General features: G+C 48.1%; 1 protein-coding gene across 1 annotated transcript; it reads right to left on the reverse strand.

Moving 5' to 3' along the window:
* Positions 1-10,549: 10,549 nt before the first annotated feature.
* Positions 10,550-12,948, reverse strand: snky (ubiquitin protein ligase sneaky). Its single transcript, XM_018099778.3, has 3 exons — positions 11,965-12,948; positions 11,315-11,902; positions 10,550-11,246 (listed from the first exon to the last, which is right to left on the reverse strand). The coding sequence occupies exons 1-3, from the start codon at positions 12,883-12,885 to the stop codon at positions 10,617-10,619; spliced, it is 2,139 nt and encodes a 712-aa protein (XP_017955267.1). The 5' UTR covers positions 12,886-12,948; the 3' UTR covers positions 10,550-10,616.
* Positions 12,949-13,239: the final 291 nt, after the last annotated feature.

Consider the following 13,239-nt stretch of genomic DNA (forward strand, 5'->3'; position numbering starts at 1 on the left):
GGAGGTATAGGGGGGGTAGGTGGGTATAGGGTGGTAGGGGGTACGGCTAAAAAAGAATTTCTGACGGCCTGTGGTAGGGTGGGAGGGGGGGGGGGTATAGGGGCTCTAGGGGGTATAGGGGGGTATAGGGGGGTAGGGGGCTATAGGGGGGTAGGGGGTATAGGGGGGTTATAGGGGTATAGGGGTAGGGGGTAGGGGTACGGTTTAAAAAAGAATTTCTGACGGCTCTGGGTAGGGATGGTGGGGGGGTTATAGGGGGTTATAGGGGGGGTATAGGGGGGTATAGGGGGGATAGGGGTATAGGGGGTATAGGGGTATAGGGGGGTAGGGGGGTATAGGGGGGTATAGGGGGGGTATAGGGGTATAGGGGTAGGGGGTGGGTACGGCCAAAAAGAATTCTGACGGCTCTGGGTAGGGACTGGTTGGGGGGGTATAGGGGGTATAGGGGGGTATAGGGGGTAGGGGGGTGTAACGGGGGGTATAGGGGGGGTATAGGGGGGGTATAGGGGGGGGGGTATTAGGGGGTATAGGGGGTATAGGTGGGTATAGGGGGGTATAGGGGTTATAGGGGTAGGGGGTACGGCCAAAAAAAGAATTTCTGACGGCTCTGGGTAGGGAAGGGAGGGGGGGGTATAGGGGGTATAGGGGGGTATAGGGGGGTATATTGGGGTATAGGGTGGGTAGGGGGGTATAGGGGGGTAGGAGGGTTATAGTGGTAGGGGGTACGGCTAAAAAAGAATTTCTGACGGCTCTGGGTAGGGAGGGAGGGCGGGTTATAGGGGGTATGGGGGGGTATAGGGGTATAGGGGGGTATAGGGGTATAGGGGGGAATAGGGGGGTATAGGGGTATAGGGGTAGGGGGTACGGCTAAAAAAAGAATTTCTGACGACTCTGGGTAGTGACGGAGGGGGGTGTATAGGGGGTGTATAGGGGGTATAGGGGGTTATAGGGTGGTATAGGGTGGTATAGGGGGGTATAGGGGGGTATAGGGGGGGTATAGGGGGTATAGGGTATAGGGGGTAAAGGGGGGGTAGGTGGGTATAGGGGTAGGGGGTACGGCTAACAAGAATTCTGACGGCTGTGGTAGGGTGGGAGGGGGGGGGGGTTATAGGGGCTATAGGGGGTATAGGGGGGTATAGGGGGGTAGGGGGGTGGGTTATAAGGGGTAGGGGGGTATAGGGGGGTATAGGGGGGTATAGGGTGTATAGGGGTACGGTTAAAAAAGAATTTCTGACGGCTCTGGGCAGGGATGGTGGGGGGGGTATAGGGGGTATAGGGGGGTATAGGGGGGTAGGGGGGGTAGGGGGATATAGGGGGGTATAGGGTGGTATAGGGGTATAGGGGTAGGGGGGGTACGGCCAAAAAGAATTTCTGACGGCTCTGGGTAGGGATGGTGGGGGGGGTATACGGGGTATAGGGGGGGTATAGGGGGTAGGGGTATAGGGGGGTATAGGGGGTATAGGGGGGTATAGGGGGGTATAGGGGTATAGGGGGGTTATAGGGGTATAGGGGTAGGGGGTACGGCCAAAAAAGAATTTCTGACGGCTCTGGGTAGGGAGGGAGGGGGGGAATAGGGGGTATAGGGGTATAGGGGGGTATATGGGGGTATAGGGGGGGTAGGGGGGTATAGGGGGGTAGGAGGGTATAGTGGTAGGGGGTACGGCTACCTAAAAAGAATTCTGACGGCTCTGGGTAGGGAGGGAGGGTGGGTATAGGGGGTATAGGTTGTATAGGGTATAGGGGGTATAGGGGTATTGGGGGGAATAGGGGGGTATAGGGGTATAGGGGTAGGGGGTACGGACTAAAAAGAATTTCTGACGGCTCTGGGTAGGGTGGGAGGGGGGGGTATAGGGGGTATAGTGGGTATAGGGGGTATAGGGGGGTATATGGGGGTATAGGGGGGTAGGGGGGTATAGGGGGGTAGGAGGGTATAGTGGTAGGGGGTACGGCTATCCTAAAAAGAATTTCTGACGGCTGGGTAGGACGGGCGGGGTGGGGTAGGGGGTGTATAGGGGGTATAGGTCGGTAGGGGGTATAGGGTAGGGGGTACGGCTAAAAAAGAATTTCTGACGGCTCTGGGCAGGGTGTGAGGGGGGGCGTATAGGGGGCATAGGGGGGGGTATAGGGGGGTAGGGGGTATGAATACCGCGTGAATTTACTGGAATGTGGAATGAGAGAATTGCGAACGAAAATGAGAATTAAAGTTGGGAAACACATTTTTAAATAATTAGCTAAAGGTTTATCTATGGGTATATCAGAAATATTATGAGTATGCAGTAGAAATACCGGGCTATAGAATCGGTATATTTATTAACAAGTTCAAATAAGTATAAAGTTAAATCTAATTAAGTGTTTGAGCACAGGCAGCCTAATATAATATGACGAATAGGAATATGATATGATGAAACGGCTTACCTTTTAGTTTATTTAAATCACCTCTACTTTATCGGATGCTAAGAGTAAAGCACTGGAAAGTGAGAGATTTTATGCAAGACCTCTAAAAGCAACGCGAAAGTTAGAGGCTTGACTTTTGGTATTTTTTCGGTATTTTTTGGTATATTTCCGTGTCTTGTGCATTCCTCCGAAACCTTATAACTCCATGACTTTTTTTGAATGCAACCTGATACTACGGATAAATACGCGTCTAGCAAGGCATTCCACACGAAAATCGGATGAAAAGTCCACAAGATATGAACTACCAAAGTCAGAGGCTTGACTTTTAGTATTTTTTCGGTATTTTTTGGATATATTTCGGTGTCTTGTACATTCGTCCGAAACCTTATAACTCCATGTCTATTTTTGAATGCAAACTGATACTACGCATAAATACGCGTCTAACAAGCCATTACACTCGAAAATCGGACGAAAAGTCCACAAGATATGAACTACCAAAGTCAGAGGCTTTACTTTTAGTATTTTTTTGGTATTTTTGGATATATTTCGGTGTCTTGTGCATTCGTCCGAAACCTCATAACTCCATGACTATTTTTGAATGAAAACTGATACTACGCATAAATACGCGTCTAACAAGGCAGATAAAAAAAGAAAGGGTATAGGGTGGTATAGGGGTATAGGGGTAGGGGGTACTGCTAAAAAAAGAATTTCTGGCGGCTCTGGGAAGTGAGGGAGGGGGGGGGGTATAGGGGGTGTAGGGGGGTATAGGGGGGTAGGGGGGTAGGGGTGTATAGGGGGTAGGGGGTATAGGGGGTATAGGCGCGTATAGGGCGGTTATAGGGGTAGTATAGGGGTAGGGGGTACGGCTAAAAAAAGAATTCTGACGGCTCTGGGTAGTGAGGGAGGGGGGGGGTAGGGGGTTATAGGGGGTATAGGTGGGTATAGGGGGGTAGGGGGGTATAGGGGGGTAGGTGGGTATAGGGGTAGGGGGTACGGCTAAAAAAGAATTTTCTGACCGGCTGTGGTAGGGTGGGAGGGGGGGGGGGGGGTATAGGGGCTATAGGGGTGTATAGGGGGGTATAGGGGGGTAGGGGGGTATAGTGGTGGTAGGGGGGGTATAGGGGGGTATAGGGGGGTATAGGGGTATAGGGGTAGGGGGTACGGTTTAAAAAGAATTTCTGACGGCTCTGGGTAGGGATGGTGGGGGGGTTATAGGGGGGTATAGGGGGGGTAGGGGGGTTATAGGGGGGTATAGGGGGGTTATAGGGGGGTAGGGGGGTATATAGGGGGGTTATAGGGGGGTATAGGGGGTATAGGGGTTATAGGGGTAGGGGGTACGGCAAAAAGAATTTCTGACGGCTCTGGGTAGGGATGGTGGGGGTTGTATAGGGTGTATAGGGGGGTGTATAGAGGGGTATAGGGGGGTATAGGGGGGTAGGTATAGGGGGGTATAGGGGTATAGGGGTAGGGGGTACGGCCAAAAAAGAATTTCTGACGGCTCTGGGTAGGGAGGGAGGGGGGGGGGTATAGGGGGTATAGGGGGTATAGGGGGGTATATGGGGGGTAAGGTGTGGTAGGGGGGTATAGGGGGGTTAGGAGGGTATAGTGGTAGGGGGGTACGGCTAAAAAAGAATTTCTGACGGCTCTGGGTAGGGAGGGTGGGCGGGTATAGGGGGTATGGGGGGTATAGGGGTATAGGGGGGTATAGGGGGTATAGGGGGAATAGGGGGGGTATAGGGGTATAGGGGTAGGGGGGTACGGCCTAAAAAAAGAATTTCTGATGACTCTGGGTAGTGATGGAGGGGGGGGTATAGGGGGTATAGGGGGGTATAGGGGGTTGTATAGGGGGGTAGGGGGGTTATAGGGGGGTATAGGGGGGTAGGTGGGTATAGGGGTAGGGGGTACGGCTAAAAAAAGAATTTCTGACGGCTGTGGTAGGGTGGGAGGGGGGGGGGGGGTTATAGGGGCTATAGGGGTATAGGGGGGTATAGGGGGGTAGGGGGGTATAGGGGGGTAGGGGGGGTCTAGGGGGGTATAGGGGGGTATAGGGGTATAGGGGTACGGTTAAAAAAGAATTTCTGACGGCTCTGGGCAGGGATGGTGGGTGGTATAGGGGGTTATAGGGGGGTATAGGGGGGGTAGGGGGGTATAGGCGGTATAGGGGGTATAGGGGGGTAGGGGGGTATAGGGGGGTATAGGGGGGTTATAGGGGGTATAGGGGGGTATAGGGGGGGTATAGGGTATAGGGGTAGGGGGTACGGCCAAAAAAGAATTTCTGACGGCTCTGGGTAGGGATGGTGGGGGGGGTATAGGGGGTATAGGGGTATAGGGGGGGTAGGGGGTATAGGGGGGTATAGGGGGCATAGGGGGGTATAGGGGGGTATAGGGGGGTATAGGGGGGTATAGGGGGGTATAGGGGTATAGGGGTAGGGGGTACGGCCAAAAAAGAATTTCTGACGGCTCTGGGTAGGGAGGGAGGGGGGAATAGGGGGTAGGGGGGTTATAGGCGGTATAGGGGGGTATAGGGGGGTAGGGGGGGTATAGGGGGTATAGGGGGTTATAGGGGTATAGGGGTAGGGGGGTACGGCCAAAAAGAATTTTCTGACGGCTCTGGGTAGGGATGGTGGGGGGGGGTATAGGGGTATAGGGGGGTATAGGGGGGTAGGGGGGTATAGGGGGTATAGGGGGGTATAGGGGGGTATAGGGGGGTATAGGGGGTTATAGGGGGGTATAGGGGGGTATAGGGGGGTATAGGGGGGTATAGGGGTATAGGGTATAGGGGTAGGGGGTACGGCCAAAAAGAATTTCTGACGGCTCTGGGTAGGGAGGGAGGGGGGGAATAGGGGGTATAGGGGGTATAGGGGGGTAGGAGGGTATAGTTGTAGGGGGTACGGCTAAAAAAGAATTTCTGACGGCTCTGGGTAGGGTGGGAGGGCGGGTATAGGGGGTATAGGGGGGTATAGGGGTATAGGGGGGTATAGGGGTATAGGGGGGAATAGGTGGGTATAGGGGTATAGGGGTAGGGGGTACGGCTAAAAAAGAATTTCTGACGGCTCTGGGTAGGGAGGGAGGGGGGGTATAGGGGGTATAGTGGGTATAGTGGGTATAGGGGGGTATATGGGGGTATAGGGGGGTAGGGGGGTATAGGGGGGTAGGAGGGTATAGTGGTAGGGGGTACGGCTAAAAAAGAATTTCTGACGGCTGGGTAGGACGGGCGGGGTGGGTAGGGGGTGTATAGGGGGTATAGGTCGGTAGGGGGGTATAGGGGTAGGGGGTACGGCTAAAAAAGAATTTCTGACGGCTCTGGGCAGGGTGTGAGGGGGGGCGTATAGGGGGCATAGGGGGGTGTATAGGGGGGTAGGGGGTATGAATACCGCGTGAATTTACTGGAATGTGGAATGAGAGAATTGCGAACGAAAATGAGAATTAAAGTTGGAAAACATTTTTAAATAATTAGCTAAAGGTTTATCTATGGGTATATCAGAAATATTATGAGTATGCAGTAGAAATACCGGGCTATAGAATCGGTATATTTATTAACAAGTTCAAATAAGTATAAAGTTAAATCTAATTAAGTGTTTGAGCACAGGCAGCCTAATATAATATGACGAATAGGAATATGATATGATGAAACGGCTTACCTTTTAGTTTATTTAAATCACCTCTACTTTATCGGATGCTAAGAGTAAAGCACTGGAAAGTGAGAGATTTTATGCAAGACCTCTAAAAGCAACGCGAAAGTTAGAGGCTTGACTTTTGGTATTTTTTCGGTATTTTTTGGTATATTTCCGTGTCTTGTGCATTCCTCCGAAACCTTATAACTCCATGACTTTTTTGAATGCAACCTGATACTACGGATAAATACGCGTCTAGCAAGGCATTCCACACGAAAATCGGATGAAAAGTCCACAAGATATGAACTACCAAAGTCAGAGGCTTGACTTTTAGTATTTTTTCGGTATTTTTTGGATATATTTCGGTGTCTTGTACATTCGTCCGAAACCTTATAACTCCATGACTATTTTTGAATGCAAACTGATACTACGCATAAATACGCGTCTAACAAGGTATTCCACTTGAAAATCGGACGAAAAGTCCACAAGATATAAGCTACCAAAGTCAGAGGCTTTACTTTTAGTATTTTTTTGGTATTTTTGGGTATCCGAAACCTTATAACCCCATGACTATTTTTGAATGCTAACTGATACTACGCATAAATACGCGTCTAACAAGGCATTATACTTGAAAATCGGACCAAAAGTCCAGAAGATATAAGCTACCAAAGTCAGAGGCTTGACTTTTAGTATTTTTTTGGTATTTTTGGATATATTTCGGTGTCTTTTGCATTCGTCCGAAACCTCATAACTCCAGTACTATTTTTGAATGCAAACTGAAACTACGCATAAATACGCGTCTAACAAGGTATTCCACTCGAAAATCGGACGAAAAGTCTACAAGATATGAACTACCAAAGTCAGAGGCTTTATTTTTAGTATTTTTTTGGTATTTTTTGGATATATATCGGTGTCTTGTGCATTCGTCCGAAACCTTATAGCTCCATGACTATTTTTGAATGCAAACTGATACTACGCATAAATACGCGTCTAACAAGGCATTCCACTTAAAAATCGGATGAAAAGTCCAGTCCGCAAGATATGAACTACCAAAGTCAGAGGCTTGACTTTTAGTATTTTTTCGGTATTTTTGGGTATATTTCGGTGTCTTGTGCATTCGTCTGAAACCTTATAACTTCATGACTATTTTTGAATGCAAATTGATACTACGCATAAATACGCGTCTAACAAAGCATTCCTCTCGAAAATCGGATGAAAAGTCCGCAAGATATGAACTACCAAAGTCAGAGGCTTGACTTTTGGTATTTTTTCGGTATTTTTGGGTATATTTCGGTGTCTTGTACATTCGTCCGAAACCTTATAACTCCATGTCTATTTTTGAATGCAAACTGTTACTACGCATAAATACGCGTCTAACAAGCCATTACACTCGAAAATCGGACGAAAAGTCCACAAGATATGAACTACCAAAGTCAGAGGCTTGACTTTTAGTATTTTTTCGGTATTTTTTGGATATATTTCGGTGTCTTGTACATTCGTCCGAAACCTTATAACTCCATGACTATTTTTGAATGCAAACTGATACTACGCATAAATACGCGTCTAACAAGGTATTCCACTTGAAAATCGGACGAAAAGTCCACAAGATATAAGCTACCAAAGTCAGAGGCTTTGCTTTTAGTATTTTTTTGGTATTTTTGGGTATCCGAAACCTTATAGCTCCATGACTATTTTTGAATGCAAACTGAAACTACGCATAAATACGCGTCTAACAAGGCATTACACTCGAAAATCGGTCGAGAAGTCCACAAGATATGAACTACCAAAGTCAGAGGCTTGACTTTTAGTATTTTTTTCGGTATTTTTTGGATATATTTCGGTGTCTTGTACATTCGTCCGAAACCTTATAACTCCATGACTATTTTTGAATGCAAACTGATACTACGCATAAATACGCGTCTAACAAGGCATTGCACTCGAAAATCGGACGAAAAGTCTACAAGATATGAACTACCAAAGTCAGAGGCTTTATTTTTAGTATTTTTTTGGTATTTTTTGGATATATATCGGTGTCTTGTGCATTCGTCCGAAACCTTATAGCTCCATGACTATTTTTGAATGCAAACTGATACTACTCATAAATACGCGTCTAACAAGGCATTATGCTTGAAAATCGGACGAAAAGTCCACAAGATATGAACTACCAAAGTCAGAGGCTTGACTTTTAGTATTTTTTCGGTATTTTTTGGATATATTTCGGTGTCTGGTGCATTCGTCCGAAACCTCATAACTCCATGACTATTTTTGAATGAAAACTGATACTACGCATAAATACGCGTCTAACAAGGCATTACACTCGAAAATCGGACGAAAAGTCCACAAGATATGAAGTACAAAAGTCAGAGGCTTTACTTTTAGTATTTTTTCGGTATTTTTTTGATATATTTCGGTGTCTTGTGCATTCGTCCGAAACCTTATAGCTCTATGCCTATTTTTGAATGCAAACTGATTCTAAGCAACCGTATAACTCTGTGACTAGTTTTGATTGAAATTCCTAGCCGTCAGAAATTGCCCTTCATAAATATTTTCACTTATCATATCTTAATAGCATTACAGGGTATCTCTCCACTTCATTCAGTTGCTTAGCCTTTTGGCTGCCCTTATGGGACGCTCGTTTTAGCAGCTGCTCGACGCTTTTCTAGGAAATAATTTTCTTCGCTTCTTTTCTCTTTTACAGTTTTCATCGTGTCGTCTCGTCTAGTTTACATCTTCATAGCTGCCTCGTTGCTCCACAAAACTGGGCTGCCTGCCCACAGAGCTCCGCCCGCCGCCCTCTGCTGTCGCACCACTGTCACACCTGTCACTATTGTGGCTGATCACAACAACCGCCAACAATGGAGATGGAGATGGCGATGGGTGATGGCGATGGGTGATAGAGCTGGGAGACAAGCGACGACCTCGCCCAGTTCCAACTGGCGGACAAGGTGTGAACGTCAAATAATCACCTTCGCACACGGCAGCCCACAAAAAAACAGAAGAGGAGAATTGAAAGAAATAGCAGCACACGGAGAGTCTGGCAGAGCGAGTCAATTGGCGGGCGGGCGAGCACTGCCTGCTTGCTTTGGGGTTTTTCACAACTCTCAACGTTGACGCTCTGGTATTTGCTTTTCGTAAGAAAATTTGCGCATATTTCCCGTGTTTTCTTTTTGCTTTTTTTTTTTATAAATTTACTTTGCTTTTTATTTTCTGTTGCGGGTTGAGTCAAAATGTGTGAAATTTCAATGGAAAGACGCAAGTGCAGACGCAGCTGTCTGTGGCTGCGGTCGATGTCTGTGACTCTTCCTGCTGCGGCTGCTGCTTTTGTTTGCATAATTATTTTATTGTAAGTGAAGGTAGCCACGCCCACAAAACTACATGCACGAATGCGGCCCGCATGAATATTAAAACAAAGACAAAGACGCTTTCGCCCTTTGCCTCCTTAGCTGCTGTCGCAAACTTGCAACTGTTTCGCCAAGTGCCCCAAAGCAGTTACCCCGACCGCGCCCCCTGCCCGCGCACCCACAAGACCGTCTAGACAATCTTGTTTGGGCACCCGAAAAAGTTCCGTCTTGCCGGGTGCTGCTGCTCGCTGTAGGCATTTCTTCAATTAGCGTTTTTATTATTTTTAATTAACAATTTTGCAACTTAATCCGGCAGTCCTGAAATTTCTGCAGACATAATGGAATCAGCAAAAGGGGCTGCATAATGCCTGGTTCAAGTTTGTCTAAGGACAACAACAGCAACAACAAGCGGCACCCTAGACATGTGCATAATTATATTAGGAGAGCGACCGGTACAGGACAACAAGAGACTAAAGGGTTGCCCCTACCCTCCATACCCGACGAAGATTGAGGAAATGTTGCCAAACAGCAGACGAAAAGACCAGACGTCGCTCCAGGCGAACACACAGTCAAAGGGAGCTGAAAGAGACGCACACACACACACACACACACAGACAAAAGCCCACCAAGAATTAAGTTCTGTAGACTGGAAAATGGACAATTACTGCACAGATCCCATTACAAGTTGACAAGAATTCCAGAAACTCTAGATGCATTCAAAGGAACATCGAGTTGAGTTGAGTAGTGCAGGCGATATAGATGTATGACTGCTATATAAGGTAGTTTAACTTAGGCATGTATATTGAGGAAAATATTAACAGAGGAGAGAAAAGAAGATAAAGAGCAAAGAGAGAGAGAGAGAGAGAGAGAGAGAGAGAGAGAGAGAGAGAGAGAAAATGACTATAAAAGAAAGATATTACTACAGAGTGTGTAAGATTTGATGAAGTATCAAATGTTGCTTCTGATTAGATCAGAAAGGACAGATGGATGGAAACATTAATCGACTAATAGATTCCAGTCATGCATAAAAAAGTTGTTTGCATATTATAAAGTTTTTATACGAAAAAAAATAGAGTTAAGTGATTGGAATATAAAGGATATGTTCTCTATTTCCGGGAAATCCCAACTAGAGCACCTCTCCCTCTCCAAAAAGAAAGAAGTTGCATTCTTGCTCATTTCATTATTTATTTCTTTAATTTTTCATTTTCTACAAATCAATATCTACATGTATATTGCTCGATTAACCGAGAGAGATTTGCTAGATCTATCACTTCTCCTTGCGATTGGAGAGATTGGCGTCGCGTGTGGCAGCACTATCGTAGTCTTCTGTGGCTGTCATTAGATTGCCACAGTAGATGCAGATGAACTTCAGCTCGCGGCAGCAGGGCCTGCAGTAGGGCAGAGTGCACCGGTCGCAGATGACGAATTCGTCGTTCTCCACAACACTGCAGATGAGGCATCGGCGCTTGGCGCAATCGTAGCGCTCCAGCCAGCCAAAGTACTTGGGCGCCTTGAGGCGCAGCAGTAGAAATATATTCCTCTTGCCCTGGAGGTGGCGCGAGGCCAGGTTCTGTTCGGCGCGCTTGAGCAGCAGCTCCCTATTGTAGAGTCGGGAGCGCAGGAACGTGGTGAACAGGTAGAGAATGCGCTTCTTCTCGTGCTTGTAGTAGAAGTAGCTGCAGATGGTGCGACGCAGGCCGAGCAGCCTGGTGCTCTCGTAGATCAGCAGCAAGATGATCAGGTAAATCAGCAAGAGTTCGATGTAGAAGGCTCGCGGCAGTACATGGGCCACCGGCAGGCACTCCTCGTTGCTGAGCGACGTGGAGACGCGCTCGTGTATGTTGAAGTTCCTCATGGTGGTGCGCAGCAGTCGAGCCATCAGCCCAGTGCCATTGATCTAAGGGAAGATGGGTTAGCGAGTTCAATATGCGCCCCCTCATAACTCCTATTCAGATGCATACTCACACGAAAGCGCACCTCGTGTTCCCCCTCCTGCCGATAGGTGATCAGCGATCGCTGGTGAATTATCTGCAGCAGACTGACGACCAGATGATCGAGCACAATGAACACGCCCGCTGTCACCATTTCCAGGGACAAGTGCAGGAAGTTGAATATATGGATCGCCCTGCCCTCGCTCCGTCCCAGCCCATACACGAACATGGCCTTCTCGTGGCTGCGCAGCGGCAGTACGGACCGTTTCTTTTCCCGCTTGCGACGCTCGTCCACGTGCCTGAAGTAGTCCGTTATGTAAATATTGTCAAACTCCAGGTCGGTGCAGTACAGATATTGGTATCTGATCGACGAATATATGACGATCAGCACGAACAAATACATGAATTTCTCCACCACTCGCATGACGGTCTGAAAGATGCGTTTCTTGTGCTCAAACTCCTGCATGAACTGCTCCGACGTCTCCTTGGCGCTCAGAAACTGCTCGGAGGTCGTGATGTTCTGCAGCTGATAGGTGATCTCGATATTGGAGTTGTTGTCATACAGCTCATGCTCGGCCACCAAGAGCTTGACATAGGTCTCGCCAAACTTGGGAGGAACCACCTGGAAGAGGATGAGAGCCAATGAGAGCTAAAGAAATTTTTTGACTTGGAGGACATTTTCACCTTTGAGGCATCGCACACCTTATCCGGGTTGCCGAACATGTTGATTTTGCATATGACATCGACTCGGTAGGGCCAGCAGATTACGCCCACCAGCCAGTCGGGAAAATTGGTCGTGCACTTGCGATAGCCCTGCAGGAATATCTCCTGGCAGACGCGATGTCCACTGCGCAGCTGGTGCTTGCAACGGTTTCGCATGTTGCGCAGGAACTTCGCCTGGACGGCAGAAGCTTTGGGCATCTGTGTGCTCGAATTGTTGTAGGTGGGCTCGCTGGCATTCTTGGCAGCTCTGCGTAGCTGCTTGTGGCCAAACTTTTCGTCCTCGATGTTTGTGTTCTCCACGCCGTACTTGAGATCTTCCAGAATGCTCTGCAGTTCCCGGAAATTGCCCTGAATCTCGTTCAAGTCTTCCCGCATCGTTTGCAGTGTATTTGTGAATGGCTTGGCCATCAGATCAAACCGCGTCTTGGTCAGATTGTAGGTGAGCAATGTGGTGCAGGAGAACACGCGAGCCACCTCCTGCGCATTCTGCACCAGATTGTCGATGGGCCCCGCAATGACAAAGGCAAAGGCCACCGCGCGCAGATAGCTCTGGCCCGCCTTGCCCAGCAGGCTGACGAACATCAGCAACGTTATCACACGCACATTGCGGCTTATCATATAGGAGAGTCCGCTCCACAGGATGACCACCCACAGTACCATGCGCGCCGGCATGAGGCGCTCCAGTATGAGACCGAAATTGGCATTCATGGCAAAGAGAATCCACAGCAAATAGCCCAATACGATGCCCACCACGAAGCTGCACAGATGCCGCGTGAGTCGCATCCACCAGGAGTCCAGAGTGTCCCGGCCATAGAGCAAACAGTAAACGGGCTTGCCCGCCCAAGCCAAGATCTTTGCAATCGAGTCCGATATGAGAAACATGACTCAAAGCACAAAACAGTTTGATAAACTGATAGAAAAGCCCCAAGTGAAATTATCTGGAACAAGTAAGAAAGCTCTAGTCGAGACTGCTCGACTACGAGATCCCCTGAACCCTACAAGCAACTGATATTTCAATAATAACCACACACGCACCCATGCAAACAAATACACGCACACACACACACTCACATATACAGGCGATTGCGCTTGGGTTGCGCTGCAGTGTTGGCAATATTAGGAGAACTTATTTGTTGAATAATTTAATTTCTAGACGTACGATCGTAATGAAACTTTCAGAACGTATTCATATTGCTTAAATGTATGTGTATACCGAAGCACAAGTCTCTAGTATTT

The sequence above is a fragment of the Drosophila navojoa genome, chromosome 4 (genome assembly GCF_054131105.1).
Source record: "Drosophila navojoa isolate 15081-1374.11 chromosome 4, UAZ_NAV_1.0, whole genome shotgun sequence".
NCBI lineage: Eukaryota > Metazoa > Arthropoda > Insecta > Diptera > Drosophilidae > Drosophila > Drosophila navojoa.

Coding starts and splice junctions, on each gene's coding strand:
- snky (XM_018099778.3), bottom strand. CDS start 12,885: ATGTTTCTCATATCGGACTCGATTGCAAAGATCTTGGCTTGGGCGGGC. Junction 11,903..11,964: donor AGGTGTGCGATGCCTCAAAG/GTGAAAATGTCC, acceptor ATCCTCTTCCAG/GTGGTTCCTCCCAAGTTTGG. Junction 11,247..11,314: donor AACACGAGGTGCGCTTTCGT/GTGAGTATGCAT, acceptor ATCTTCCCTTAG/ATCAATGGCACTGGGCTGAT.